Genomic DNA, 27,576 nt, shown 5'->3' with positions numbered 1-27,576 from the left:
AACACACATGCTACTGAACGGCCATCAATTTAGTGCGATGCTGCAGTGTAGTTTTAAAGGAACAGTTCACACAAAGACAAAGATTCTGTCATCATTTACTCACCCTTAAGTTGTACCAAATCTGTATAAATGTCTTTGTTCTGATGAACACAGAGAAAGATATTTGGAAGAATGCTTGTAACCAAACAGTTCTTGGCCACCATTGAGTATCATAGTAGGAAAAATGTATTTGTTCTGTTGAACAAAAAAGAGGACATTTTGAACAATGTAGGAAAGCCCATCTGGGGCACTTTCGACTACAATTGTCATTTTTTCCTACTATGGTAGTCAATGGTGGCCCAGAACTGTTTGGTTACAAACATTCTTCCAAATATCTTTCTGTGTTCATCAGAACAAAGGCATTTATACAGATTTGCAACAACTAGAGGGTGAGTAAATGATGAGAGAATTTACATTTTTGGGTGAACTGTCCCTTTAACATCTAGCGCCAAAAGCTAACTGGGTCATGTTAACCAGCCAAACCGTGACTCCTTGTCTGTACATTGGTTTGGGTGAAAGTATCTGCCAAAATAATATATGTAAGTGCACGTACAAATCATGCTTACGTGTGGCACTATGTTCTCGTATCCGTGTAACAGAGTCTGTTTCACTCTACAAGTCAAGAGTGAAATGATAAATGACATTTATTTTTGTTTGTTTATCATGTGTCTCTAGACTACACAATTGCTTATTTTGCTTCAGGCCAGATTACATAAGAGAAAACCACACGCAAACACAAACACTCCAAAGCTAAATTATTCATTTAAGAGGCCAAAATCTTAAATATTGATGCAAACAATTTCTTTTCTCTACGATTGCTTTCTCTCCTTTCTCTATTGCTGTTTGTTTTCATCTTCTCTCTCTCTCTCTCTCTCTCTCTCTCTCTCTCTCTCTCTCTCTCTGTGTGTGCATGTGTGTTGTGTGAAATGGGGTATATACAGTGCTGTCAGCCCTCTATAGTATCTTTCCTGTGTGAACACACTCTGACAGGTCATCTGCTAGGAGTCATGACCAAATCACTGAGCCATGGCATCAGTGTCTGTGCGTGTGTGCGCGAAGGTCACAATTTGGATCCCTATCAACCCGATCAAGCCAACGTTGATGCATTACAAGCAATAAAAATCATGACAATTCATGGGCTTTGAAATCCACACATCTTCTTTTGTAAGTCTCTGGGGGTTTACAGAAGGTAAGTCTGTCTGGACGGTGCTCAGGTTTCAAAGAGAACGTGGTGCTGTCTGTGAATTTGTTTCTTAACTCAAGGTTGTCTTCTGTCTCTTCTGCCAAAATGGCCAAAGTCTGACAGAAGCAATCTTGCTCAAAGTGGCGCGTCTCTCCTCTGGACGACAGTAAAACGCAGGATGTTACATCAGGTAGACCTGGGATGGGAGCTAGAAAGGGCATGCAGAATATTTTTACTAGAAGAATTAAAGTTATAGTTCCCCCCCAAAAAAATTCACATCAAGAATTTAAAGGGATAGTTCACCCCAAAAATTGTCATCATTTAGTCACCCTTATGTCAATCAAAACCTGTATATGACTCTTTCTTCGGTGGAACGCAAAAGAAGATATTTTGAGAAATGTCTCTGTGCTTTTGTGCCTATACAATGGAAGTCAACGGGGGCCAATGTTCTTCGGTTACTAACGTTCTTCAAAATATGTTTTTTTGTGTTCTGCGGTAGAAAGAAAGGTTTGGAATGACATGAGGGTGAGTAAACGATGACCGAATTTTCATTTTTGATGAACCGTCCCTTTAACAACCTTTCCTTTGAATCACGGTACAAGCTGAATAAATGACTCCAGTGTCACATATTCCACGACAAAACGACGGTGTGTGCTGAACCGACATGTGTAACATAAACTCGAGACAATCTCGCTTGTTAAATTACACTTCCACACACCTCAGTGGACATCTGAAAAAGTCGACAGCATGGCCATAACACAGGAGGTTTCCCGCCGCTGTGTCTCATAGCCCCAAGAGTAGATGGAGCTATAAAACAATCCAACATTTTTCTGTCCCTGTTGTGCGACAGCAGAACCAGACAAAGGAAATAAGGAGTCTCTCATTTGCAGTTGAACGCTGCTGTGGGACTCCAAGCAATAAACCGTCGTGATATAAGCTCTCTGTTTGGTAGAGGTGAAGGTCTGAATGCCCCTGAGCTGATGTGTGTGAATTACTCTGGGTCTTCAAAGCACAGCACAAACCTCTAGAGAAAGAGCGACACTATCGCTCCATTTCAAAATCTAGCAAGCCACCTAAAGATGCAAGTTTTCGAGTATAACAGGTGTTTCAACTAAATCTTCCGAAATGAGGTAACTCATTTTAGGCTGCGTAATTAAAAGGCACCCTCATGAAGCGATCCCAGAATGCATTGTGACGAGGCAACAGAAACGGATAAGTATACATACACTATATACATTTATTGCCTACAAGTACTGATTTAAGACGCAATATACTGGCTGAAAAAACATATTTGCATATTTATAAGATACGGATTACAACTTTACCAGTTCAATGTTACAAAAATGCAATATTGTAGCCAACATTTCTTTGTGCTTGTTTTGTATTTGTATGTTTATTAGTGGATAGAGAATTCTCCTGAAATCAGTTGCGAGTTTGATGTTTGTGTGTGTCCGAGGAAAACAGCGTTATAAACGTGACGTGATTTACTGCGGTTAAGCTTGTGAAAGCGTAATATCCTGGCTGACCTCATGCTCTTCTTCTCTCCTCCAAGAAATATTTTGGTTGGTCTCACGCAGCGGAACACTTCGTCCTCACACATACACAACTTCAATAACCATTTGTCTTTTCTGAGCGAAGGCTCAACCGCACAAGGATGGAGAGAGAAGCTGTTATAAATCACTCAAACGCGCACACCCGAAACATTTACCTCTCGGAGCGAAAGGCAAAATGTGATATTTAAGGGCTCTGAACACGTACACGCGGGGGCTTGATCTCCGGTTCGTAAGCGGAAAACACGAGTAAAGAATGATGTGATGCGTCGCTTGACGATCCGTCGGGCTGATAGAAAGAGTGATGTGCAGATAAAGATGGACCGATGCTGATGAACCAAACGGAAAGCAAAGATGAAGGAGAACAAGCAAAAATGAGGCACCCTGCTGGTTCGCCCTCAGCGGATAAAAGTGGGTTGGACCAGAGATAGAACATGTCCTGCTGTCTTAATAAGGACAGACAGAGAAAAGGAGAAAGCCTCTCACAAACATGACAGATTAATACTAGGTTTTATGTTTGACATTCGGAAAACCATTTGTTTTTTGACCGAAGATAGTTTCTTTAAAAAGAAACTTTTGTAAAAAAAAAAAAAAAGTCCTTTACGCCAAATTTGATTGGTCAAACAGCATTATTATTGGTATTACTATTGAATGTACTGTTGCATAAAAGAACCCACGTGATCATGCCATTGTACTAAACACGAGCTCACTCCGCACTGTTTGTGTGATATCCAGGTGGGCTGAACTGCATAATGTGTCAAGGAACAGCCATCGCTGAGGGCTCGCTGCAAATAGAAACACGTCATTGACAAACCGTGGAAGGCAGACATCAAACACAGAGATGCATGACAGCGACAGAGTCAGATCACCTCATCAAAGACGATGCTGAGAGCTGCTGTGCCAAACAAGCTTGGGCAGAGCGATTTGTATTGCCACCCCCTCCCATCTGAATGATGGCGTAGAACGGGGTGTTTTATGGAGCAAGCAGGAGCTAGTGGCTTTTTCAATTCATTGTGACATAAAACATTTTTGGTCACATTTGATTGATGCAATAATGGAGGGAAGACAGGAAGTGACAGGAATGAAAATGAAGGGGAGGCCAAATTTGAACCTTTATACAAATTTTACTTCGGTAAAAAAAGAAGCTCACATTTAGTTTTTGTTAATAATAACGCCGCATGCGAGAGATTGATACCGGATCCAATCATCATGCATCGTGACATGAGGTTTATGAAGCAGCTGTCCGTATCATATGTCGGAACGCATTAGGAACGCGACATGAACAGGAAACAGTGAAATATCCCACCGGCTCCATTACAGGAAACAATTCGGTCATAAAGAACGAACCGTAATGTGCCATTCTAATGAAAAACCGCCATCACACAATATCAGCTCTGATATATAACTGGTTCCTGCAGGGGACGTAAATTCTCGCATCGGAACAGAAGCGCTCCTCCAGCAGGAAGCGCAGCGTGATACGCACCACTTCCTTGCTTTGTGTGGTCGTAACAGATTTACAGCAGGCTTGGTTCGGTCTCACGGAGGAAGATGGCTGGGGACGCGAAAGCGACGCGCACAATAATTAATTTATCATCTGATGTTACAGACAGCGGGATCTTGAGAGAGGACAGCCAGTGATCAATCAGAGCTTATTATCGGGCCTCAGACGGATATATCACGCTCCACAACACACACACACGTCTGAAGCGGCTCCAGAGGTTAGCGGCGTAGGGCAGTCTGTCGCAGACACGTTTGATAAACTGACTGATTGATGAATGATGAAACATCATTAGGCCTGTGACACTTACAATATGTACAGACGGCTCTGAGTGTATTAATAAAGACATCCCGATGCATTATGGGTAATGAGTGACACCGTTGATGGAAGCTAGTGATGCACCATTTCTGACATGATAATGTGTTTCTGTCACATGAGGGATTGAACAAACATCCGCCCGATAATATTAATGTGCGCGTACAGTATATATGTTTATAAATAGTAGCTATACTACACAATTTTTTCAACTGTGCTCACAGATTTAAAACAACTGACATTTGAAGTGGATCTTGCTACAGGTTTCTATGGGGGTTTAGGGGTACGAGGGGGTTTAGCCAACAGTATGTGACATCCTCATACAGTAAATATTGTGAAACTAACATGAAACCAACCTTGATGTATCCTCCTGTTGAGACGAGTACTCGGTTATCAGGCGAGAAGTGCAGGTCAGTCACCCATCCACCGTGGAGGGAATCCATGGAGTCTTTGGTGTCCCGAGAACAGATTTTCAGCACGGCTCCATCTATCATGCTCCAAAGCTAAAACACAAATGCATGAATTACTGTTTTAACCCAATCACAATCAGACTAAACACAAAGTGGATTTCAGAAAGTATTAAAGGGGTGAATGAGGAATTAAATGGCTTTTGATCTTTTGACATCAATGTACTATTGGGACAGCAAATTCACAGGCCGCATGAGCAGAATGATGCTACAAAAGCAATTGTTATTTCTTTCATACAACAACAATAAAACAATCAGGGTAACTAAGGCAGGGCTTTTCTTTGTATTTATGTCTTATCCTTTGCTTTGTATTTATGTTTTTGCCTATTTACATTGTTGATTTTGTATTTATGGCTCGTGTCCTTGCTTTGTACAATGCTTCAAAAACAATGAAAGGCTGTTTAACTCACAAGGACAATAATGCTCTATTCCAAAGAAAATAAACACCGTTTCCCCACTCTTCCCTGAGGTTTACTCGTGATATATTATTAAAACAATGTCCTCAACAATCGTTTGTAAGAAGCTAAAATAACATTTATTGGTTGTAAACATATCAGTTTGTTGATTTGCAGGCATTAAAGTCTGATTCACATGTTACACGGAGATTGCACTTCCTGTTACTGAGTCACGGCAGAGTTAAATAACAGAGGGCTGAGCTTTGAAAAACAGCACCACAGGCCATGAATTATAACATCACAGCGTTGCGTGCCATTCTCTCGCTTTTTGTGGTTTTCTCCCGCTTTCTCTGTTTTCCACTCTCGGAGCGGCATCTTTAATTGATGAGGTAGATCTTTCCTTCTTTACGCTTCTGAGCACTGGGGCCTGTCTCGCAGCGAGAGGCGCTGACAGAGAAAACCAGGCCGTTTGGCTAAAACGACAGGTGGGTTTTACTGGAGAGAAGTATGAAAATACCTTCAAATGCCCCCTTTTTTCTGTATTCCTCTTTTATTTATTCAATTATATAAGTTTGGTCTAAATAACGTCTGGAAATACTCTCATACTATGTTCTGACCAGACGTAGTACAGGAGAAAAAAAAAAGATTTTTCCCAAGAAATCTTACCCAACAGCTTAACTTATAAATCATTATTATAAGCTTACGTTGTGAATCAGAATAAGGTAAGGCAACACTTCTTTTTATGTACTTGTAGGGCTGCACGATAATTTATCGCGATACCACTAAATCTTATTGTAATCGAGCTGGCTGCGATATGCAATGTGTCGATATTTTTTTTAATGCGTAGCTTGTCTGTGAAGCACGGCTCTGGGATCAGTAGGAAATGCTGCTCGATCTAAAAGCAGTGCGAGTTTGAGTCGCTTATAATGTGCATTTGAAAAAGCAACACCCGTCAAACATGATCATTATAAATATACTTTATTATCATAAAAATACTTGATGAGGCTTGAGTAACAGTGATAAAAAGATGTCCATAGGCATTTTCTAAATTCTAGAACGTGTTATGGTCTTCTTCTGCAGTGCGAATTTGGAGTTTCCGCACGAGAGCGCCCTCTGGCTTTCGGATGCAGCAGCATTTTCCCGTACTTCACTCAAAAGCTGTGCATAAATCACGTGATATTTATCGTCGGTTTATCGTGACAGCCCTACTTACTTGACTGATTATTTTTTCTTTTTAAACATAAAAGTTACATATTGCACCTTTAAATGTATGAATTCTTTAAATCGTGGTCTCTCGTATTCATCATTTCATTCTCATCTGTTCACTCCGCTGTACTTACCCTTATTTCTCCGTTGTCATCGCCCGTTGCTAATCGCTTGCTGTCCCAAGAAAAACGACAGCTTCGCACGCAGTCTTTGTGTCCTTTCAGCAGAAACGCCATTTCCCACGAGACGCTGCTCCAAACCTGAGGGAACAAAATCTGCAGTTACTGTCTGTTTTCCTGCACTAACTGAGCAGAGCAAAACTTATAAAAGCAAACATAAATGTATTCTGTTCAGTCCACTGGCATTTAACCATGAAAAAATTAAAGGGACAGTTCACCCAAAAATGAAAATTATGTCATTATTAAGGGCTTCTTCAAAATATTTCCTTTTGTGTTCAACAAATTTAGAGAAAGCAATTTTCCTACTATGGTAGTCAAAAGTGGCCAAAAAATGTTTGGTTACAAGCATTCTTCCAAATATCTTTCTCTGTGTTCATCAAAACAAAGAAATTGATGCAGATTTGGAACAACTCGAGGGTGAGTAAATGAAGACAGAATTATTATTTTCGGGTGAAATGTTCCTTAAAATGGGTAAATCTGATCATAAATGCATATTTCAGTACAGCTGTGCATGTTAAACCCTGTCATTAAGTTTAGCTTTTCATACATCGCACACACATCCAATCTTTTGGAGTGACTGTCTGTATTGTCATCTTTTAAGTGGTGAAAGGCGATGTATTTGTTCAGGCAGTGTAGTCAATATCCGTTCTATCTGCATCAGTTGCTATAGTAATGATGTAACTGCGAGAAAGATGTCAAGAAAAAAATGGAAATTTTACCTCTTCACGTCTATCATGATTCGCCGCAGTGCTGAACTCACAGGGCGCGTGAACGTAAGAAAGAGAGGATTTGTCGCATTTATGCATATACGGTGTCTAAAACTGCTGACTAGTTCACTTATTCACCACAATCCCTACATAGTGAATGTCACATAGTAGAGACAACTGAGTGCTAAAATGTAAAAAAACGTCTTAAACCAAACACGGATAAAAGAAATTGGATGCACATGAGGTTTGTTGCTCATCTTAACAAAACCAGAAGGATTTGTCTTCCATCTCTATTTTTAGTCCGAATTAGTCATTAATTGAAGCGAATCCAAATAGCGTGAATGATTCGATCAGCTCTCAACAATCACTTTGCGTTCTCTCTCTCCCTTTTTTTCAGACCAGTTTGATGCTCTGGCAGTCAGACGTGAACATGGCGTCTCTACATTTACAAAGCTCTTCTTCTGGAGGAGGCGTCACACGGAGTAAAAGAACTTCAACTCATTATGATCTGAGATGAGCATGATGAAGTCTGACCTTTAATACCACAGACAGAGGACACAACGTGTGTGGAGATAATTAGGCAGTATTTGGCTGTACATAGCGTCATTATTAAGCATCCTGTGCTCTGGAAAACTACTCCACGCCTTACATCCAACCAACACCCACTGGGTCTCATTCAATAATTAAAAGCACAAGTGTTCTTTCCTTTGTTGGCTGAAAAGGTTCTCACAGAATTGCAGTCTGATTAACAACAATACAAAATTTGTTTTTACGGTCGTTTAATGTTGATGAATCAGGATCAGTACGGTGAATTGCAAACATATCCTTCAGCTCTCTAAAAATGAGCTCTCGCCTGGGGGCATACAAGATAAGATTTTCAAAAAACAGTGATTATATATTTATATACGATTAAATAAGGATGTATATGTAGAAAATATCCGAGTTCGAGTTGATTTCATCCCACAGTAGATTCAATTTACAGTATTAATGAACCGCAATTTCTGTGGAAAAATGATCGCGTGCAGGTTTTACGCACAAACAAGCGGCACACGCCGGGTAATAAAACCAACTGTCACAGACTCACACCTAAAGTAAACAATCTATCGCTGTAACAGGAACAGGTGTTCGCACAGTGAGAGCTTTGGGTCTGGAGAGAGAGAGAGAGAGAGAGAGAAAGAGAGAGAGAGAGAGAGAGAGAGAGACAAAGAGAGAGAGAAAGAGAGAGAGAGAGAGAGAGAGAGAGAGAGAGAGAGAGAGAGAGAGAGAGAGAGAGAGAGAGAGAGAGAGGTTGGAATCTACAGCCTCTCTTTCTGACCTTGGCTGTCCTATCAGCTGAGGTGGAGACAAAAAGCTGTCCGTCAGAAGACATGTCACATGACAGCACGGCTCCTTTATGACAAGTGAGGTCCCGCAGTTTATGTCCACTGTTCTGATCCCAAACCTTCAAGAGACGAAAAGCAACATCACCTTATATTTATTTCCCGAAAAGCAAAATAGGAAACGACACACTATGCCAGAAATCTTTTACACAGAATTCCCTGACTGTAACCGTGTTTGCAAGACTGACATTAACACTCGGCAAGTGTCAAATGAGTATAGATGGTGACAATGTGGTGGTAATAAAGATGGTGACAATAATTCTTATATAAATAATATATATCTTTTTTTAAACAAAACATGGTTAAAACATGGTTAAAACATCTTAATGATGTTTTTTTAATAAAGGCTTCTACAGAAAACAGCTGCAGTAGCAAAGTCACATTTTGCACTGTGTGTTTTAGTGGTTTTGTCATCACCTTGACGGTGCCGTCAAAAGACCATGAGAGAATTTGCGGAGAGGAAGATGAGGAGTTTAACAGGTGGAACTTTCTGACAGACTCCTGATGACCCTCCAGAACAAGGCACTCTCCTGTCTTCCACTTCCACACCTGCACAGGCAAAAGACATAACCCTAAATTCACAGTATAAAAGACCTTGATGGATGTCACAATAGTTTAAATGTGCATGTAGCTGTTCACAGCAATCAATTGCTGAGCAGTTTCCTCACGTTTTCTGAACACATGTGCTAGTCATCAAAGACCAAACAAATCAATGAGCCCTGAAACAACTCGACGCCCAGAACTTCCCCAACCAGCAGAACAGCTGCAGCAAATGTTTGCGAGCATGTGGTGCGATTATTAAACTGCAACTGCACATCAGCAGCCTAGTCGCTTAATTCTATAAAATAAAAATGGCCCATTGAGTTTATACAGCAAGTGGCACTAAACAATGCAAAAAATATGCAACAAAAAAAGTATTATCTTATTTTCGTTATGAGGTGCTTGGTACAAAAAAGTTTGGGAAGAGAAAAATGGAGAACCTTTCCACGTTTCACAACATTATACGCAAAACATTTCACAAGATTATAAAAAAGAGAGAAACATTTTTTTGAAGAATCTTTGAGTGAATGGTCTTTTGGGAAACCAAAAATGGCTCTTTTATGGCATTGCTGTGAGTAACCCATTTAAAGTGTGTTATGTAAAATTGCTAATAATGAAATATAAACAAGAATGTCTGATCAGTTATAACGACAAACGTTTGTGCTCGACAAGTTGTTTAATATCTATATACTGTACTTTAAGACCCAAGCCTGTGGGACGGTATAATATTGGAAGTATTTTATCTCAGTGGTGATGAGAACCAGGTGCAGCTACAGTTGAATTACCCGGATGGTGGCGTCCTCTGAGGATGTGATGAGGGTCTGACCGTCATCAGTGAACTGACAGTGGTGAACTGTTCTGGTGTGACCTGAGAGCGTCGCCAATGGATTTCCAGATGGAACATCCAACACCTGCATGAGAAGAGAGAGAGACTTAGATGAACATGCGAAATTAAACAGGACACAAAAAAGAAAAAACAAAACATACGAAACTTCTAAATATAAAATTGTTTTTCATGATGTTGAAAAAAAAAAACTTAAAGCATAGAAGAGGAAAAAGATCAGGCATAAAGAGGTAACATGCATCATAAATGCATTGCAAGTCATTTCGAATAACTGTGTCTGCTGCACACAAACGAAAAAGCAAAATATCAAATTATATGACATTAATCGCTTTCTTGGTCAACATCTGGTCTGAAAGCTTTGTGTACAATAATACAATCCGCACACACACAGATATTTGCATCCCGAGTTAACCACAAAATAACCTGTAAATATAGGCCTAAACTCCCATCTAAAGTGACAATCTCAAATCCCTTCTTCAGATATCACATTCACACTTAACTCATAATTCTTCTGTAAATGTCATTTTTAAGACATTTTGTTTATGACAGATCAGTCGAAAGTGGGTTAGTTTTCTTCTCTCTGTCAGTGAACAGAAGGACCAGGCTATATATGGTCCCTCTCCGTTGGATCCAAAGCTTCAAAACGCAAACTTCAAAAGCTGCCTGGGGCCGCGAGTGCGAGCGCTGTGTTTTTAGAAAGTATAAATAAGAGGTATGCCTGTGCTCGCGGGGCTTCAGAACTTCTCTTCCCAACGCTGATGTTTCTGCGTTGAGTAATGCGGATTTAGAGGTTGTGGATTAATGTGAGTGTGTAGAGATGGTGCAAATAATGATGGCAGCGTTGATAAAGCCATCAAGGTAAACTGCAACCTGAGATGTGATTTTTAAATTGATCTATGTATTTCCCAGCCACATTTTAATTGAAAGTTTTATTTGTCACATACACAGCCATACTCACTATGACATTTTTAGCATCGATAATAATATATAACTTTATATAGAAGAAAACATAATATATAAATACGTATTATTACTATAGTATTTTTAAGCCCATTTGAGGTCAGGGGACGACAATTTTACACTGACAAAAAAACGGTCATTCATTTCCAACGAGAGCTCTAGATATCATGTGAAACAGTGATGTGTTGGTGATGCGATGTGGGCGTGTCCGATGATGCAATGTGGTGACAACCAATAGGAATACATTCATACGGGAATGCAAGTTTCCCTGTTCTTTGATTTCTGCTCGTATGCAATATATGAACAATTTAAATGTAATTTAATAGATACAGATCTACATTGTATGCAATCACTTTTCCTTTCAAAAAGTACAATATTGGCATTATTTGTGCGGGCACAAGTAAAATAAGGGCATTCTTGGTGAGCTCCATCGGTAAATACGTTTCAAGCCCATGATACATGCTCACGCACACACTTACCGCGTAGCGTACCTGCACTGTACCTGTCTCTAGCCCTAATGCCAGCACAAAATCATGCTGTAAGGCCAGCAGCTGCATAGTTCTCCAGCCAATGTTCTTCAGAAACTGTCTAACCTTCACTCTTCCTGTCTGCACATACATCAAACACACATACATTACACAAACAAACAAACAGGTGTGGCTGAGTCCAACTCTGTATTTTCCCTCTTATTTAACTAACTGCATGCTTTGCTGAAAAATAAAACATGCGAGAAATGCAGCATTACAGACCTACAGCTACTACTGTTACTGTTTGCGCCTGCCATTTCTTGCAAAACCTCCAAACAATCTGCTGCCATCTGGTGTAAAATAACAGAACTGACATTACTGCAGATGTCATAGAAGCCTTATCATAATGCAGACAAAGAAGCTGTAGAAAGTTATATAACTCATGCTGGCATTTAGATATGAATGTTTTAAAGCAGCAAATCACGCATCTGTTTTCAATACTAAAGCAAAGATTGTTAGTTGAATGTTTCAAATATATCCAAATCTCAAATATATTCCACGTAACTTTATAAGTTAAAATGAAAACACATTACTGCAACAAAGGCCCGGTTTCACAGACACAGACACGGCTTAGCTTAAGCCAAGACTACGCCTTAGTTGAAAATGCCTTAGAAGAATACATTACTGGTGTGCATCTCGAAACAAAACAATGGCACAGATATATTTTAAGACATTTCTGGGCAAGTTATATTCAGTTAAGACAGCTCACACATTCATTTTAGTCTGGGACTAGCCTTAAGCCTTGTCTGTGAAACCGGGCATAAGTGTCCTTTAAAAAGCTCATGTCCCAAATATCCAAATAAAAATGAGAAAGAACGTGATGTAAATTGGATGCTGGTTGGCAGTAAAAAGGTGTAATAAATGTTGACTGCGGACATTCCATCAGCCTGCTGTTACCCCTGGGCTTTGCCACTGTCCCAAACAAACCAGTCGCATCTATCACACTACTGTAGAACACAGTAGGACAATACTTGCCTCCAGCACTTAGTAGAGAGAGAGAGAGAGAGAGAGAGAGAGAGAGAGAGAGAGAGAGAGAGAGAGAGAGAGAGACGAGAGGAGAGATAGCAGACAGACAGACCACGACAGACAGAGCACCAGGACAGCACAGCAACAGACACGAGAGAGAGCAGAGAGACAAAGAGAAGAGAGACAGGACAGAGAACGAGAGAGACCCGAGACCGACGAGACCGAGAGACGAGACCGAGAACGAACGAGAAGAGAAGACGAAGACGACGAGAGAGAAGAGAGAGAAGAGAGAAGAAACCGAAGACGAGAGAGAGAAGAGAGCAGAAGAAAGAGAAACCGCAGAGAGAGAGAGAGAGAGAGAGAGAGAGAGAGAGAGGTTGGAATCTACAGCCTCTCTTTCTGACCTTGGCGAGAGAGAGAGGCCACGTGGGAATTAAAGGATGTGCGAATGACAGCGTTTGTAAATCTCATTGCTGGATAAGTCAAAACACCCACGAGCAACCTGATGGCTATTTTTACCCACAATGCTTTGCAAACCCAACCAGTCAGACACTTTAAGTCAACTATCCAATATAGAAATATAACATGTGGATATTGACCGTTGACTGTCCAATGACGAAGTCCGATAGGAGAGTGATGGTACCTGAACGCTTCCATCCTCAGTTCCAATGGCCACATGAGGAGCACATCTGCTGATACACGTACAGCGGATCCTGGACGGAAACTTGTCACTCTCAAAGAAAACCGAAGCATCAGATCCGGTGCGTACCTGGTGGCCCAAATGCATCAGTGCACTCACAATACAGCATATACAGTTCATTCCAAGTATCACTTTTCATTTTTTAATAAATTGATATTACACCATGATTTCGGAATATTCCAAAATGCTTAGAAATCAAGAATGGCAAGGAAATGTGACCTTTTGTACCAAAGAATTAACATGGTCAATGTCACAGATTTGTTTACAATTAATAAGAATCACAGAACTTAAATGTCATCGTTCTGCTTTTTTCAAATGAAACAAACAAAAACAAAACACAGTAAGCTGCACCTGTAGTCGGTTTCTGCTGTCGGCTGCCACTACTGTAATGTCGTTCTGTGAAAACAGGACATCGGAGTCCCTCTTCAGAGCCGCAGCAGACGAGGTGTGAACTCTGTCTGTCTCCCATAGCTAGACAAGCGTGCGAACACATGTTGTGATGACAGGTCAACACTGTTCAACAAATACTTGCAAAACAACTCTATTTATGTCAACTACAGGAATGAAAGCTAGCTCACCCTGATAGTCTGGTCATCAGAAGAGGACAACAGCAGTGAGCCGTCAGGTGAAAACTGGACACAATGAACCCAGCTCAGGTGACCGCTGCATTCTGCCGTCTTCTTACTGGTTTCAAAATTCCATAGCTGAAATCCAACACACACCTCTTAGTAACAAAAGGGCATTCAGAACAGAGTTATTATTAGAGATTTAATGTTCTATTGCCTACACAGAAATTCACCACTTCCTTTTGATTACGAAATTATACAATTTTTACTTCCAGCAAACGCTGACTGTGATTCTGTCTGTGTGACACACCTCTACAGTGTAATGGGACAGAGCGACGGCCAGCAGGTTGCTGTTTGGACAGGCGTGACAGTATTGCACTGTGCTGAGACGACTCGTCCTCATCTCCAAAAGCATGTCTGACGTCGCAACATCAAACACCTATAACACATCCAGCACAGTGACACCTTTATAGCTTCAGGATAGATAATACTTGAGCCGACATAGGCTTTTGCCATTGGCGTTATTTCATAACAACGTCATTTGTGATTTTGGATAAAAGCTCCTGATAAATGCATACACTGTAAATGGTTTATGAGTATGTACAACACAAATCATTATTATAAAGTTATTCTTGTTATTTATTCCATTTGAATAAGGTCCCATCTCTTTTGGCATTTCACTTACAAACACGGCGTTCCTGGCAGCACAAATGATCCGTGAGCCGTCGGCCGACCAGGTGCTGCATTTCACAAATACTTTTATTTCGTCGTCGCTCTCTGGGAAAAAACTATTGACATCGATCGTTTTCCACTCGTTTGCAGATGACACCTCGAACAGCTGACAAATACACAAGCAAAAACATATAAAAAGCAGAGAATCGTGTATCGACCTGCTTACTGTAAAGTGGTAAATATATAGAGAGAGGAGAACATCAGACTTTAGACTATTGTTCGATACAGTTTTATATCGCTGCTGTCCTTCTGAAACCTCTCCGTGATTTTTTGCAATAAATCATTATTATTAGTCATCCTTTATGTTCATCGCTGGGTTTTTACAAAAATATCTAACCAATAAAAAGTGCTTGTCAATTTTGACCACACAATATTTAATCATTGAAACACTGCAGTGTTTTTCCCATTTCTTAAAAACAGCGAAGGTGTTCATCAAAGGTTTCGGATGGAGAGCGACGATATATAAAACATTAGGGTCAGGGACAACAACAAACTAGCCAATTACAGTAGAAGCTTAGTTTTCACACGGCCACACCTTTAAAGTGCCATCACTGGATGAAGTGGCGAGGTAGGCGTCATTAGGAGAGAAGCAGCAGTGATTGACAGGTTCCATGTGTCCAAACATTGTGTTCTGAGAGCTCTGCTTGTTTGGGTTCCACAGCTGCAGGAGAAGATAACACAGTAAAACAGGTATAAGAACACGTTCAGTCGGCTAAAACCGCCCCGTGTTCAACACATCCATCGTTACATTCTCCTGATCTCATTTCAGAGTGTTTCTCCTCGCGCCGAGATGTTCCACGAAATGCCCCTTTTGTTTTCGCGCCTCTGCCGGGGGGTGCTATCATTACGTTTTTGACATCCATTCTCCCTCGCGGTTTCACACCAGCAAATGAACACAGCTCCCGCTGTCACACTCCTACAGATCTCCCACAATTCTTTGCAAATTTCACAAGCTGTAAAATTACACGGCTGCCCCGTTCCCCTCCTCTGCCGTTCTGGGCGAGCGTCCTACCAGCTGTCATACTCATTACACATACCGTATTTATTAAACCTGATTCTAAATGTGGAAGAAGCAGGAGGTACAAAAAACGTGGAGGTGAGATTTTGTTCTGGAACTTTCACACACGCTGTGTTCTTACCTTAGTGTTGGTGATTTTGTCATTCGAGCAGGTGGCAAGCAGGACGCGCCGGCCGGTGTTGGTGAATTGGCATTGGTTTATCTGTTCATCGTGTTCCACGTCAAACTCTCTGATCAGAAGGGCTCGCTCGACATTCCACAACTATAAAATACACAAACACACGCCGAGGTTTTCTTTAATATTAGTCAATCTGAAGGACTTACTGTATTTTCCTAACAGGTTAAAATTTTGGACTGGCCCCCCAAACTTCACACAAATCCCTAGAAAACTCAACTAAAGGCTATGTGGGCATAAAAATAATGAATATCCAATCCCAATAGACAAAATCAATTCCCGCCCTCTTACATTACCTTGAGAAAGACGTTTATATAGATACACGGGCGGGGGAAGATGCACACTGACCTTAACCTTCCTGTCACTGCAACAGGTTGCTATGTAACGGTCGTCAGGAGAGAAGGCACAGCACAGAACATCATCATCATGAGCTTGAAGCTCCAGAAGCTTCTCTCCAGAGATGGTCTTGAACACCTACAGAGAACACAATAAAAAAAAAAACAGTCCAAAAGCAGCCACATAATACCAGACCTGAAGGGTCAAGACCAACAGCAGGACGCAGATGGATATTTACCCGAAGTGTCTTGCTGGCCCCACAGGAAGCGATTTTGCTCCCGTCTTTAGAGAAGCAGGCATGGTAGATGGACCCCTGGTGCGGGTGCATGACCAGTCGGGACAAACTGTCCATGCTATTTTTGTTGCTAAAAAGGCAAAACAGACACAGCTTAATTTACAATCTAGGCCACACAAAATGTGCAACCGGGAATATCACATACACGCAGTCGAGATAGAGCTGCCCCCTGCTGGCCCTCTGCTGAGCCTGCATCAAAGCCTGTCTGTAGACCTCCGAGTGGGTGGGCTGCGACAAAGCCAGCTGCACAACATCAGGAAACGGCCTCTGCTCCAGGTGGTGGCCGTTCAGAGACAGAAACTCCTGAAACTGCAGCCTCACCTCACTATTCTGTGTGTACAACCAACATTCTTCATATTTAAACAATAGAACAGGAGAAAATCGAAAACATACACACAGTCAAGTAAAGATAACATATGAAACATGCCTTCTAACGTCATCACAAGTTTTTTTTAGAACAATAGGATTTCCGCATCGTGTCATTTAATATGAGTTATTTTCCTTCTAAAATCTAAATCAGAAATGACATTGAAGTATAATCAAGTACCTCTTTATCTAGCATGCCACCATATTCCACATAGTCATTGATAAGATGGGCAGATCCCATAACCTGAGCTTTGTCTTTCACCCAGTCCAAGGAAAACATCAGAGAATAAAGCTCCTAAGAAAGAACAAAAAAGAAAATTTAGCATTATTAAGTTGTTCATTTCAGAAGCTTCAACATGAACTCCATAGGACTGAAAATGTAAGTGTGAGTCACGCTACAGTATCGTTACCTTAGACAGGCCAGCTTTAGCCATGTGATACGGGAGGAAGTGATACCAATACAAACATTCTTTATCTCCGGCACTGGGTGCACTTTTGTTGTAGAACTGCTGGTATTGACGGACCATCTTTTCATGTAGTTCCTATAGGAGACAGTTTATAGCTTCAATTAAAAATCTCAACTTCTGACTGTATAAATCTTTCCTTCAAACAACAAACATGGTTAGACAAAACCACAGATGTTCTGCACTCGTTGGTCATCTTTGGTAATATCTCCGGAATTGAATTGCATTACTATAGGTCACTCACCGTCATGTGATCACGATTCTGCTCAGCCAGGAAGTCCAGCTGCAGATCGTGAAGGTAATAGAGGTATGGCCGCTGGTTACAGTCCCGAAAAAGCAGAGATTTATTTACAAACTCCTGCAGAACGTCCTCAACTTCCTCTAACTCGAGACCCCATAGTACTGACAAAACCTACATAAGACATTAAGAAATCAACACAAAATACAGTTTAAATGCAGAATGCAAATAGAGAATTCCTGTGGCTCAGCTTTGTGTGCCAGTATTAAAAACCCGCTCAGCTCAGCTTTGCAAGCTAGCACAACTAGGGATGCACCGATAGGATTTTTTTGGTCGATACCGATTTAAACAAACAACTGTCCGATTCCGATATTGGGTCAATTGCATAGTACTTTACGATACTAGCTAGTTTTTTCTGCATTAAATTAACATGAATTGGATCCATTGAACATTTAAGAGAGACACAAGTTAAGATAAAAATACAATAAGACAACATGACAATCTTCAAAGCTGATTTTTGCTATCCAATTTTTTTTATTAACATTAACTCATATTTGACTTGGCAACAACACAGACTTTAAGTTTTCTAAAGAAATGTTCAATGTTATTTAATTATTTTGCTCGGAGAAAAGCGTTGGATTATTCAGACATGCAACTCATTGTCTCCATGCAGTTAATTAAGAAACCATCGGCATCTGCATTTTTCATGCTATTGCCGATATGCCGAAGGTGTTAAATTAATCCAATATCGGCTGATTAATATCGGTGCATCCCTCAACACAACCCAAAATATTAGGACACAAAAGGAATAAATTATGATGAAACACTTGAACGCTAAATAATTGAGTTGGTTAGTTGGTGGCTACTTCTCTGGCTGACCTTAGCAGGCACTTTGACATCCTTCTGCATGATGCTCAGGTCTCTGTACAGGTCTCTGTGCTCGAGCTCCAGCACCTGCAGGCTAGCGTCCATGGCCTGATCCAGAGCTTCATAGTCATAAGACGACGACTTACGGATGCGCTTGAATTGCTTCTTCTGGAGCTGCCGCAGGTAGTAGCCCCAGCGGTCGGGAAACTCCCTCAACAGAGCGCCAATCAGAGAGACCACCAGAGGAGAACCTAACAGAGAGAGAAATGTTTAAAGTGGATATTTGTATGCATGTATCATAAACATATGGGCATAATCTCTTTTACTTTATAGAAAGAGTACTTCTTGGGAACTGGGTCAAATTTCATAACGTTTTAAAGGAGAAGGCTTTTGGAGTAATGTTTTTGCATGAAACAGGTTATCCGTACCTTTACATTCGCTAACAATGCTGCGAGCCTGTTCTGGAAGTTTCTGCGGCTTGCCGTTCACATACAAAGCGAGAATTTCCAGCGCCTTCTCCTCATTCAGACCGTTCTCGATGGGTACTTCAAATTTTTTACCTACAGAAGAACAAGCAGAAGCACAAACAAACCTAACTTGCAACCTAAGCATCACTTAAATTCAAGATCAACAGAATTATAAGGCAAGATAACATCTAGAAAACAGCAATGCATTTGTTTATAGACATCACAGAAACATTTCTCTCATAAGTTATGAGTCATAACCCGAGCTGAAAATCGCTTATCTCTTGTCCTAGATTAGATATAGGAGCCGGTACGGCCATCTGTTCTCCATTGAATATAATCAAGTTCATGATCATTGAGTTCAGGACGTGCGCTGGATTTAATTCGAGCCTGAGACACAAGGGCCATTTACACCTGGTATTAACATCCGGTTTAAGTGATCCCATCACAAGTGGTCAGGAGGCAGATGGTTTCTGGCAGCGCCTCAATGTGCGTCTCGAATACATCCCCTTGTGACCGCACGTATGATTGGATTTCAAGAGGAACAACACCAAATTTGCAACTACATAAACCATCTATGTGATACTGCATGGCAAAAAAGTGCAAGAAAGTCCTTCGCTTCGGGAATTAGTGTTCACACTACACTGTGATTTGGATGGCCTTCCAACTTACGAATGTATTTAGCGCATACCACCTGCGATCAGATCGCCTGAGATGAACATTATGACCATAAACGATGTCAAGCAGGCGATCACTTCTGAACTAAAATAAACAACTCACCGCTAACCGAGTCGGTCAGACTTCGATTCCGCGTGGTCATGAGGACTCTGCACTGGACGTCAAAGGACCTGAGAGCCGAGGTGTCCCAAACATCATCCAGAATCAGCAGACACCTTACGGGCAAACCGGAGAGCAAACATTGTACGTTTTTGAAGAAACACTGGCTATAACAATATCGTCCCAGCACTCACCTAGGGAACCTGCGGAGCATGAGGAAACGCAGGCGTTCTTTGGCCTCCTCCACAGAAGAGGGAGGCCGCTGACTGATATCTGAACTTTGAACCTGTTCCAAACGGAAACACAAAGACTGCATTCTCACCAGAAGATCGGCTCGCTCACACTGACCAACGGAAAGCCAATGAACTCCATCTGGAAAGCACTCTGTGGAGGAGAGAAATAGAGAGGGGCCAAAGAAACAGGAAGAGACAAAAAGAAATATATAAGTAAGACTCACATGAAACAGGAAATTGTTTATTAGAAATGCTCACATACTGTAGATAAATGGGTGTTTCTTCAACTGTGGGCACTTTGGCTTTAGGGGACTTTCTAAAGGCTAACAATGTAGACATACAGTATGTGCATCCAAAGATAAATCTGTCATTTTATTGCATGTTCTATCACAACGTCAATATCCACCACTCCTATATCTTCAATTATGTGTTGTGTAAGATAACACGTTGTTGTGGAAATACCAATTTTTATAAAAAAAATTACCTTTATTCATTACCTCTAATGAGAGCAGTATCACGAACAGCCTCCGCAGCGATCACAGACTTCCCTGAGCCCGCCATGCCAAACACAGTGACCCAGCCCGGCGTGTCCCGCAGACGGTACAGCTTGTCCCGGATGAGGCTGAGCAGAGACGGTCGGCTCACGAACACCACAGGTCTTTGCGGAACGCCACCTTCCCTCAGAATCATCTGAACTACAAATTGCAGAGAAAAGGATTCCACGGTTTAATTCATGAAAGAGCTTGGTGCTTGCAACAACCAGGTAACAGGTTCGATTTCTAGGGCACACAGAAACTGATGAAATGTACCTTGAATGCACTTTAAGTCGAATAAATAAAACTGCCAAATCTATAAATGTATATTACATTATAAGAGGCTGGAAAGTTGTCAAACAAAACTTGCTGGACTATTATTAGAAATGCAGATATGAAAAAAGTTGGTCAATTACACAGTTTAACGGCAATTGTGCAAGTTTAGCAATTCTAGTTTCCACACATCATTCACATATTTTCGTACATATTACAGAGGTGATAAATAACACAGCCGACATTCAAACACGTTGCATGATCTGAACATGCCCGAGCAAGACTAGAATTATTACCAGAGGGGGACACTCCATCCGCAAAGCTTCTCTCTCCCTCAGGGCTGAGCAGAGGCAGGTCATTATGAAGGAGGCTGGCCAGATCTCCATAACTCTCTCTGATCAGAGCATTGTAGAAAGAGATGTAGGCCCTGTTGTCTTTCCTCAACAGTACATCCAGCAGAGCTGCAGCCTGCTCTTTCCTGGTGGCCTAAAGAAGCAGAGACAATGCTGTTAGGTCATTTTATCAACCCACTTGTATTGCAACATCAAGTACAACAGACCTTGCTGTTAACCCTCTGTTCTTCATCGTTTGTCAGGATCCCGTCGCTGATCATGTGATCCATCAGGTAGGACGCTTTGATGTCCAGCTCCATTCTTTCTCTGGAGCGCAGCAGACAGCTGCGGGCCCGTTCCTCCATCTCCACATAAGCCGCAGCTCTCTTCTAGGGATCACCATACGTTAACAGGAAAGAATACATTAAGCGTTTAAATAAACATTTTTTTAATGAAGCAAGTCATTATTGGTCCATAGGAAAATTTAACAGATGGAAAAATTACGTCCATATAATGATCATATTGATATTATTCAGTATGCACCAGTCACACGTTTAGGCACTTTATTCTTATTATTGCCAATTTTATATGATTTCCAAAATAAGATTTTATTAGCTCTAAACCCAAACAAGCCTGTTCCAAAACCCAAACTAAAGCAAGCCTGTTCCGCACTGTCAAGATGTTAACTGATAATCTTATTATAATTTAAAACAAGAACAACACTAACATATGTGGACACTGGACACCAGAGGTGTGGACTCGAGTCACATGACTTGGACTCGAATCAGACTCGAGTCATGAATTTGATGACTTTTGACTCGACTTGACAAAATGTAAAGAGACTTGCAACTCGACTTGGACTTTAACATCAGTAACTCGTGACTTCACTTGGACTTGAGCCTTTTGACTTGAAAAGACTTGCTACTTTCCCCAAAACCCAAAGATTAAAAAGTATGTTGACGTGGACCGCTCTATCTCTCTCTGTGTTTATGTGCATCTGTGTGTGTGCTGTCGGCACAACATCTAATCAATTTAGATCCACGTTGTTTTGATCCGACAGTATCCATCCAATCAAATTGCAGGACAACCAATGAAGAAGAACTGTCAAACAACGCGCCAGTTGGCAAAAATGATACCAAAGATAGTTTCGTTCAGGGTATAAAAACTACGAGGTGGTCAACAAAAAACGAACTGCAATATGCAAAACATACGGGTCGAAGATTAAAGATGGAGACGCAACAACTTCTAACTTCGTTCGACATTTGAAGTTGCACAAAGAACGGTAAGTTTTGAATGACGCTAACGTTAGCTTATCGGCTAAGTAACTTTGTTAGCTGCATAGTTAAATCAATGAGACTGTAAACTCACTGTTAACGTTACATTGCAAACACGTTAAAAGGATCCCTGGGTATATAGCGATGTATGGCTTAATATATGAACAATGGCATTGACTTTATAATTGTGAAATAAAAAAACAGTGTAACTGTCACAGTATTCATAAACTTTGAAAAAATATTTTTACTAGGAGGCCGCAATTTTTTGCGTCAGAATCCGTGATGTCAAATGGTTGCGACCTAAACCTGTTCTCTTTCGCAACAGCGAAGCACACACGTTTTCCATATATAACAGTAAAATATGACACGTAAAACATAAGATCAGATATACAAACACACAGGGACAGTAGGTGGCGGTATGTCCTCTTGACACAAGCCAGCCTGCCAGCCATAAAAGAACGCGTTCAGTATTAGACGTCTGTTCAAGGTGAGCGTGCATTAAATCATAGCTTTAAACTACCGCCTTTGAGACATTTAAGACTATTTAAGACATCAGCATCCACCATAATCGTATACTTTATACATTATGAGAATATACTGATAAACACAATAATAATGCTTGCGGTTTGGTTATTTATTCTGTATTAGAGCACACGTGAATATTAGCCCCCGTCAGCTAATGACCGAGGGAGAGAAGACAATAACGTTAGGCTACTGATGTTGATAAATCAACATCAAAAAGTCAAAATCTGGATAAAATGCATTGTATAATGGCTAAAACATCGTGTATATGATAAATTCGAAATGATTTTGGTTATTAATATGCATGTTTGTGTTGTTTCTGACAAACAATATTAAAATGTAGGAAAATACACCAAATAGCGTCTTTATTTTCTTTCTTCTTTTAGCATTATATAAAAGCAGGAGCGACAACAGTAAAGGACGAGAGAGAACCAGGCCTGGACTTTACGTTATGTTTTATTATGTGTGACCGGCAGTCGACCTTGAGGGAGCTGCCGGCATTTTACTTTCGTTTTGTTGTTTGTTTATTTTATTAAAGTTTTGTTGTTCAACGTTCGCCGGTTCCCTCCTCCTTCTTCCTTGCTGTGAACATTGTTACACACACACACACACACACACACACATATATATATATATATATATATATATATATTATCCTACAGAACCTTATATTTACTGAAGAACTGATTAGTGTGTCGGTGTTTAGTTTGGCTGCCTAGCTGTGCTTGCAACCAGTTTACGTCATCGAAAAAGAACATGGCGGCCTCCTTAGGTTAAAATGATTATTACATTTAGGGTTTTTTTTTAAGAACTGAAAATATTTGATGTGTTTCTAACGACAAATGCTAGTAGTGTAAGGCTATTACAACGCATTAAGCCATACATCTCTCTATACACCGGGTTCGCTTTAAAGGGACTCGAAAGGACTCTAAACTCAAACTGTAGGACTTGGGACTTGACTTGGGACTTGTCTGTCTTGACTTGGGACTTGTCTGTCTTGACTTGGGACTTGACTCGGGACTTGTCTGTCTTGACTTGGGACTTGACTCGGGACTTGAGACTTACTTATGACTTGCAATACAATGACTTGGTCCCACCTCTGCTGGACACACAGTCGTACTGTAATTTTATTAAATAAAAAACAAGCACTGTGTCGGACTCTTACTTGACAAATAATACATAATGTTGTAAATACTTGCCCGCGTCAAAAACTAAATGTCATTCAGTTAAGATACTAACGTTACTATCAAGCTGAAAACAAAATAAAGTTTTAACACATGTACCAGCTCGAGCTCGGTGTGGTTTATTAGACGCACCCTGTCATACAGAAACTGTTAACTGATCAGATAACTTACGTTACCTTAACAAGACAAGAAAAGTAAAGTTCTTTCTAAAAGATAAAATATACTTACAGATACCGTGCTTCCCGCAGAATAACGAGGAAATTGAAAAAATATTTCTTGGTAGACTGATATGAATTATTTTCAGTTGTGTTACATTAAAAAACCGCTAGATGTTGAAATCTCAATTGTCCGCACCTACAAACATTACGCTTCCTGCTCCTAAACACAAACAACTTCCTCGGTTCGCTCTGACCAATTGCGAAGCGCCATTTAGTCACATGACGCGATGAGGTAATGCAGAGTTGGGTAAAGTCAGCTGTAACGAGGCAGACCACAAAATACTAAACATAGAATCGAGGCTAAACATCGGCTTTTCATTCTTCACTAAAGAAACTACAATTCGAGATTAAAATATGATGCTTACAAAATTGCACACTTGCATAGTATGGAGATTTCCTCATTAAAATTCTCCTAATGACAAAAAGGATGCGTCTAAATGCGTTAATTTATTCTTTTTAATTATTGTATTTAAATAATAATAATAAATCATTTTAGACCATTAAAAATTTTGGAGTATAAAGTACAGATGATATTTCTTAAATTGTTTGTTTTTTCATTGTTTTAATTCTCCATTTTTATATGTAATATGTTTTGTTTATGTTTTAAGTCCGTTTTGATGGCTTGATATGTACTTTAATATTCTTGTTTTTTTTAAATCTACCTAAATTTGAGTGTTTTCAATGTTTCGATTTATTTTATTATTATTAAGCCAAATTTCATTATTAATTGCTAATATTGGTATGTTTTATGTTTAAGTCCTTTTTCGTGTGTTTTATTTGAAAACTGATTTACGTCTGTAGAATATTGTCTATTCAAATTATGTTTTGATGCCTGGGTGCATTCTAGACATGCAATTTAAGTACAAACATAGCTTTTTCCTTATCTTAAAATGATATTTGCAGGCGTTTGTGTCTGGCAGATTGTGATTTTTTGCTGCTGATAGAGTGGGCTGACTTTAAAGTCTAGGGGTCCTGTGATCCGCAGGGTGGTGTAAGACCGAACATGAGTCGATACACTAAATGAGAAGTCTCGGAAGAGACGCACTCGAACCCAGTTGTTTCTTCTGCACCGGTGCCTGGCTGACCTGGTGGTCGCTTTTTTCCAAGTCCTACCGCAGCTATCCATGGAAATTACGCACCGATTCAGAGGCTCTGATTTTGTGTGCAGATCAGTGAAGTATCTTCAGTGGTCGGAATGTTCGCATCCACATACATGATAGTGGTTATGACCATAGATCGCTATCACGCAGTGTGCAAACCCATGGTATCGTTTTTAAGAGGGTCGTTCCGTAGATATGTTGCTAAGCGTGGCGTGGCTCATCTCTTTTGGCGTTTAGCGCGCAACAGATGTTCATCTTTTCTCTCCAAGAAGTTGAGAAGAGCGTTTACGACTGTTGGGCAACGTTTATTGAACCCTGGGGAGGCAGAACATATTACTTTGTCGGTGTTTGTCCTCCCAGCCATGATCTTGATGTATTGTCATATAAAGATATGCGCGGGGATTTATTTTAACATGAAGAGGAAAACTTTGCAGGGCAGCACATGTGATGGGTGCTCCAGCATTAAATGGATATCCAACGCTATGTTGAAGACTGTCAAAATGACATTTGTTATCATCCCGGTGTACACCCTGTGCTGGAGCCCGTTTTTTGTTGTCCAGCTGTGGTCAGCATGGAGTCCAAACAGTGCACCCACACAAGGTAAATCAAACGTATAGGCTATATAGTGAAGTCTGCAAGTCCACTAAAATAAAATGCTTCTGTTTTAGACTTTTTAAATGTTATGCAAATATTTAATTAGAAATGATAAGCATGGCAATTGGATTGATACATTAAACTAAAATGTATACAAAATATCAGAATTTCTTAGTATACTTGTATGGTATTCCTCAATGGCTCTCAGACTGCCACGGATTCCATAATTTGTGCTACATCCATGTTATGTTCCAAAGATCATTTCTGTGCAAAGGAGTTAACATGGTCAATGTCACACATTTGCTTGGTAATCTAGAAACAGTGCTAGATGTTTTAATATACAGTATAATATCTATTTATGTCATAAACATATCACCTAAGTTTAGAACTGATGTTTCATGTTTTCGATCCATACATACAGTACAGTACATAGTCAAAGGTACTGTATATGGACAACACCTTTTGATAAACATGTTTAACTATTTCAGTAATTCCAATCAAAACAAACTAATTTGTAATGGACCTTTCTATGTTCCAAAAGTACGGTACACCCGTGTAAAAGTCACTGATATTGAGTGGCGGTCTGGCTTGTAGTCTACAGTTAAATTGACACCAAAAGGTGGGCTTTGTGCAGCCTGTCAAGTTTTTCTACACTAGACAGTCAACAATTTCTTTACAAAACTCGTTTTGTGCACAGGGATATTGTCAGATGGAAGGGCCCTGGCCAGACTGTTGCTGTAAAATTGGTAGCAAGCATTTCTGTTTTTGTGTTGTGTTCTACTGAAAAAAGAAATCCATGCGGGTTTGGAGTAACATGAGAATGAGTAAATGTATGTGTGTGTGTGTGTCCACATACTTTTGGCTATATGTGACCCTGGATTGCAAAACCAGTCTTAAGTAGCACAGGAACATTTTTAATAAAAGCCAAAAATACATTGTATGGGTCAAAAGTATCAATTTTTATTTTATGCCAAAAATCATTATGATATTAAGTAAGGATGATATTGAAGATATTTTGTAAATTTCCTATCGTAAATATATCAAAATTTTATTTTTGTGAGTGGTTGGCCTGCTACAGTGCCTTTGATTAACAACTTCAAATAGAATTTTCTCAATATTTTGACTTTTTGGCACCCTCAGATTCCAGAGTTTTAAACGGTTGTATCTCCGCCAGATATGGTCCTACCCTAACAACCCATACATCAATAGAAAAGCTTGTTTATTCAACTTTCGGATGCTGTAAAAATCTAAATCTCAATAAATTGACCCTTAATACTGGTTTTATCGTCCAGGGTCACATATAGTGTAGAATTTAAGTAACAGACAAATGCATTAATAAAACGCGTGCTTGTGCTGGAAGTGTCTTATTTCTTAAACTGTTCATGGTCTTATTCATGGTCCAAACGCTTAAATATCATATTTCAGGATCATTACGCAGGTTCAGACACAAATAAAGTCTAATTCTTTCGTCTTCTGAAAGCAGCATCCTCTGTTTTTACACTGTTTTAAAGCGCAGTATCATCGCACGCGCGCAGTCAATTCTCACACAACTTCCGCCTA

General features: G+C 40.2%; 2 protein-coding genes across 2 annotated transcripts in view; one reads left to right on the top strand and one right to left on the bottom strand.

Annotated features, from left to right (window-relative positions):
• apaf1 (apoptotic peptidase activating factor 1) overlaps window positions 1-24,476 on the bottom strand; it is a 31,332-nt gene extending 6,856 nt beyond the window's left edge. The window contains exons 1-26 of the mRNA XM_057324112.1: window positions 24,333-24,476; window positions 21,352-21,513; window positions 21,089-21,278; window positions 20,484-20,681; window positions 19,948-20,137; window positions 19,757-19,869; window positions 18,941-19,072; window positions 18,525-18,763; window positions 17,652-17,819; window positions 17,354-17,485; window positions 17,125-17,238; window positions 16,723-16,907; window positions 16,521-16,647; window positions 16,295-16,420; window positions 15,893-16,033; window positions 15,289-15,414; window positions 14,707-14,859; window positions 14,332-14,460; window positions 14,034-14,159; window positions 13,807-13,926; window positions 13,399-13,524; window positions 10,244-10,369; window positions 9,336-9,467; window positions 8,855-8,980; window positions 6,788-6,913; window positions 4,942-5,088 (exon numbers count right to left, since the gene is read on the bottom strand). Coding sequence (XP_057180095.1) covers window positions 4,942-5,088; window positions 6,788-6,913; window positions 8,855-8,980; window positions 9,336-9,467; window positions 10,244-10,369; window positions 13,399-13,524; window positions 13,807-13,926; window positions 14,034-14,159; window positions 14,332-14,460; window positions 14,707-14,859; window positions 15,289-15,414; window positions 15,893-16,033; window positions 16,295-16,420; window positions 16,521-16,647; window positions 16,723-16,907; window positions 17,125-17,238; window positions 17,354-17,485; window positions 17,652-17,819; window positions 18,525-18,763; window positions 18,941-19,072; window positions 19,757-19,869; window positions 19,948-20,137; window positions 20,484-20,681; window positions 21,089-21,278; window positions 21,352-21,489 — 3,630 coding nt within the window. The 5' untranslated portion in view covers window positions 21,490-21,513; window positions 24,333-24,476. The remainder of the gene's footprint in view (window positions 1-4,941; window positions 5,089-6,787; window positions 6,914-8,854; window positions 8,981-9,335; window positions 9,468-10,243; window positions 10,370-13,398; window positions 13,525-13,806; window positions 13,927-14,033; window positions 14,160-14,331; window positions 14,461-14,706; window positions 14,860-15,288; window positions 15,415-15,892; window positions 16,034-16,294; window positions 16,421-16,520; window positions 16,648-16,722; window positions 16,908-17,124; window positions 17,239-17,353; window positions 17,486-17,651; window positions 17,820-18,524; window positions 18,764-18,940; window positions 19,073-19,756; window positions 19,870-19,947; window positions 20,138-20,483; window positions 20,682-21,088; window positions 21,279-21,351; window positions 21,514-24,332) is intronic.
• Window positions 24,477-24,557: 81 nt separating this feature from the next.
• avpr2l (arginine vasopressin receptor 2, like) lies at window positions 24,558-26,039 on the top strand. Its single transcript, XM_057323456.1, is given in 6 exon segments — window positions 24,558-24,569; window positions 25,351-25,507; window positions 25,510-25,621; window positions 25,623-25,647; window positions 25,649-25,755; window positions 25,757-26,039. Coding segments are annotated over 6 exon segments (696 nt in total).
• Window positions 26,040-27,576: the final 1,537 nt, after the last annotated feature.

This window comes from Triplophysa rosa, linkage group LG24, assembly GCF_024868665.1.
Source record: "Triplophysa rosa linkage group LG24, Trosa_1v2, whole genome shotgun sequence".
Taxonomy (NCBI): Eukaryota; Metazoa; Chordata; class Actinopteri; order Cypriniformes; family Nemacheilidae; genus Triplophysa; species Triplophysa rosa.
This window is presented reverse-complemented; position numbering and strand designations above follow the sequence as displayed.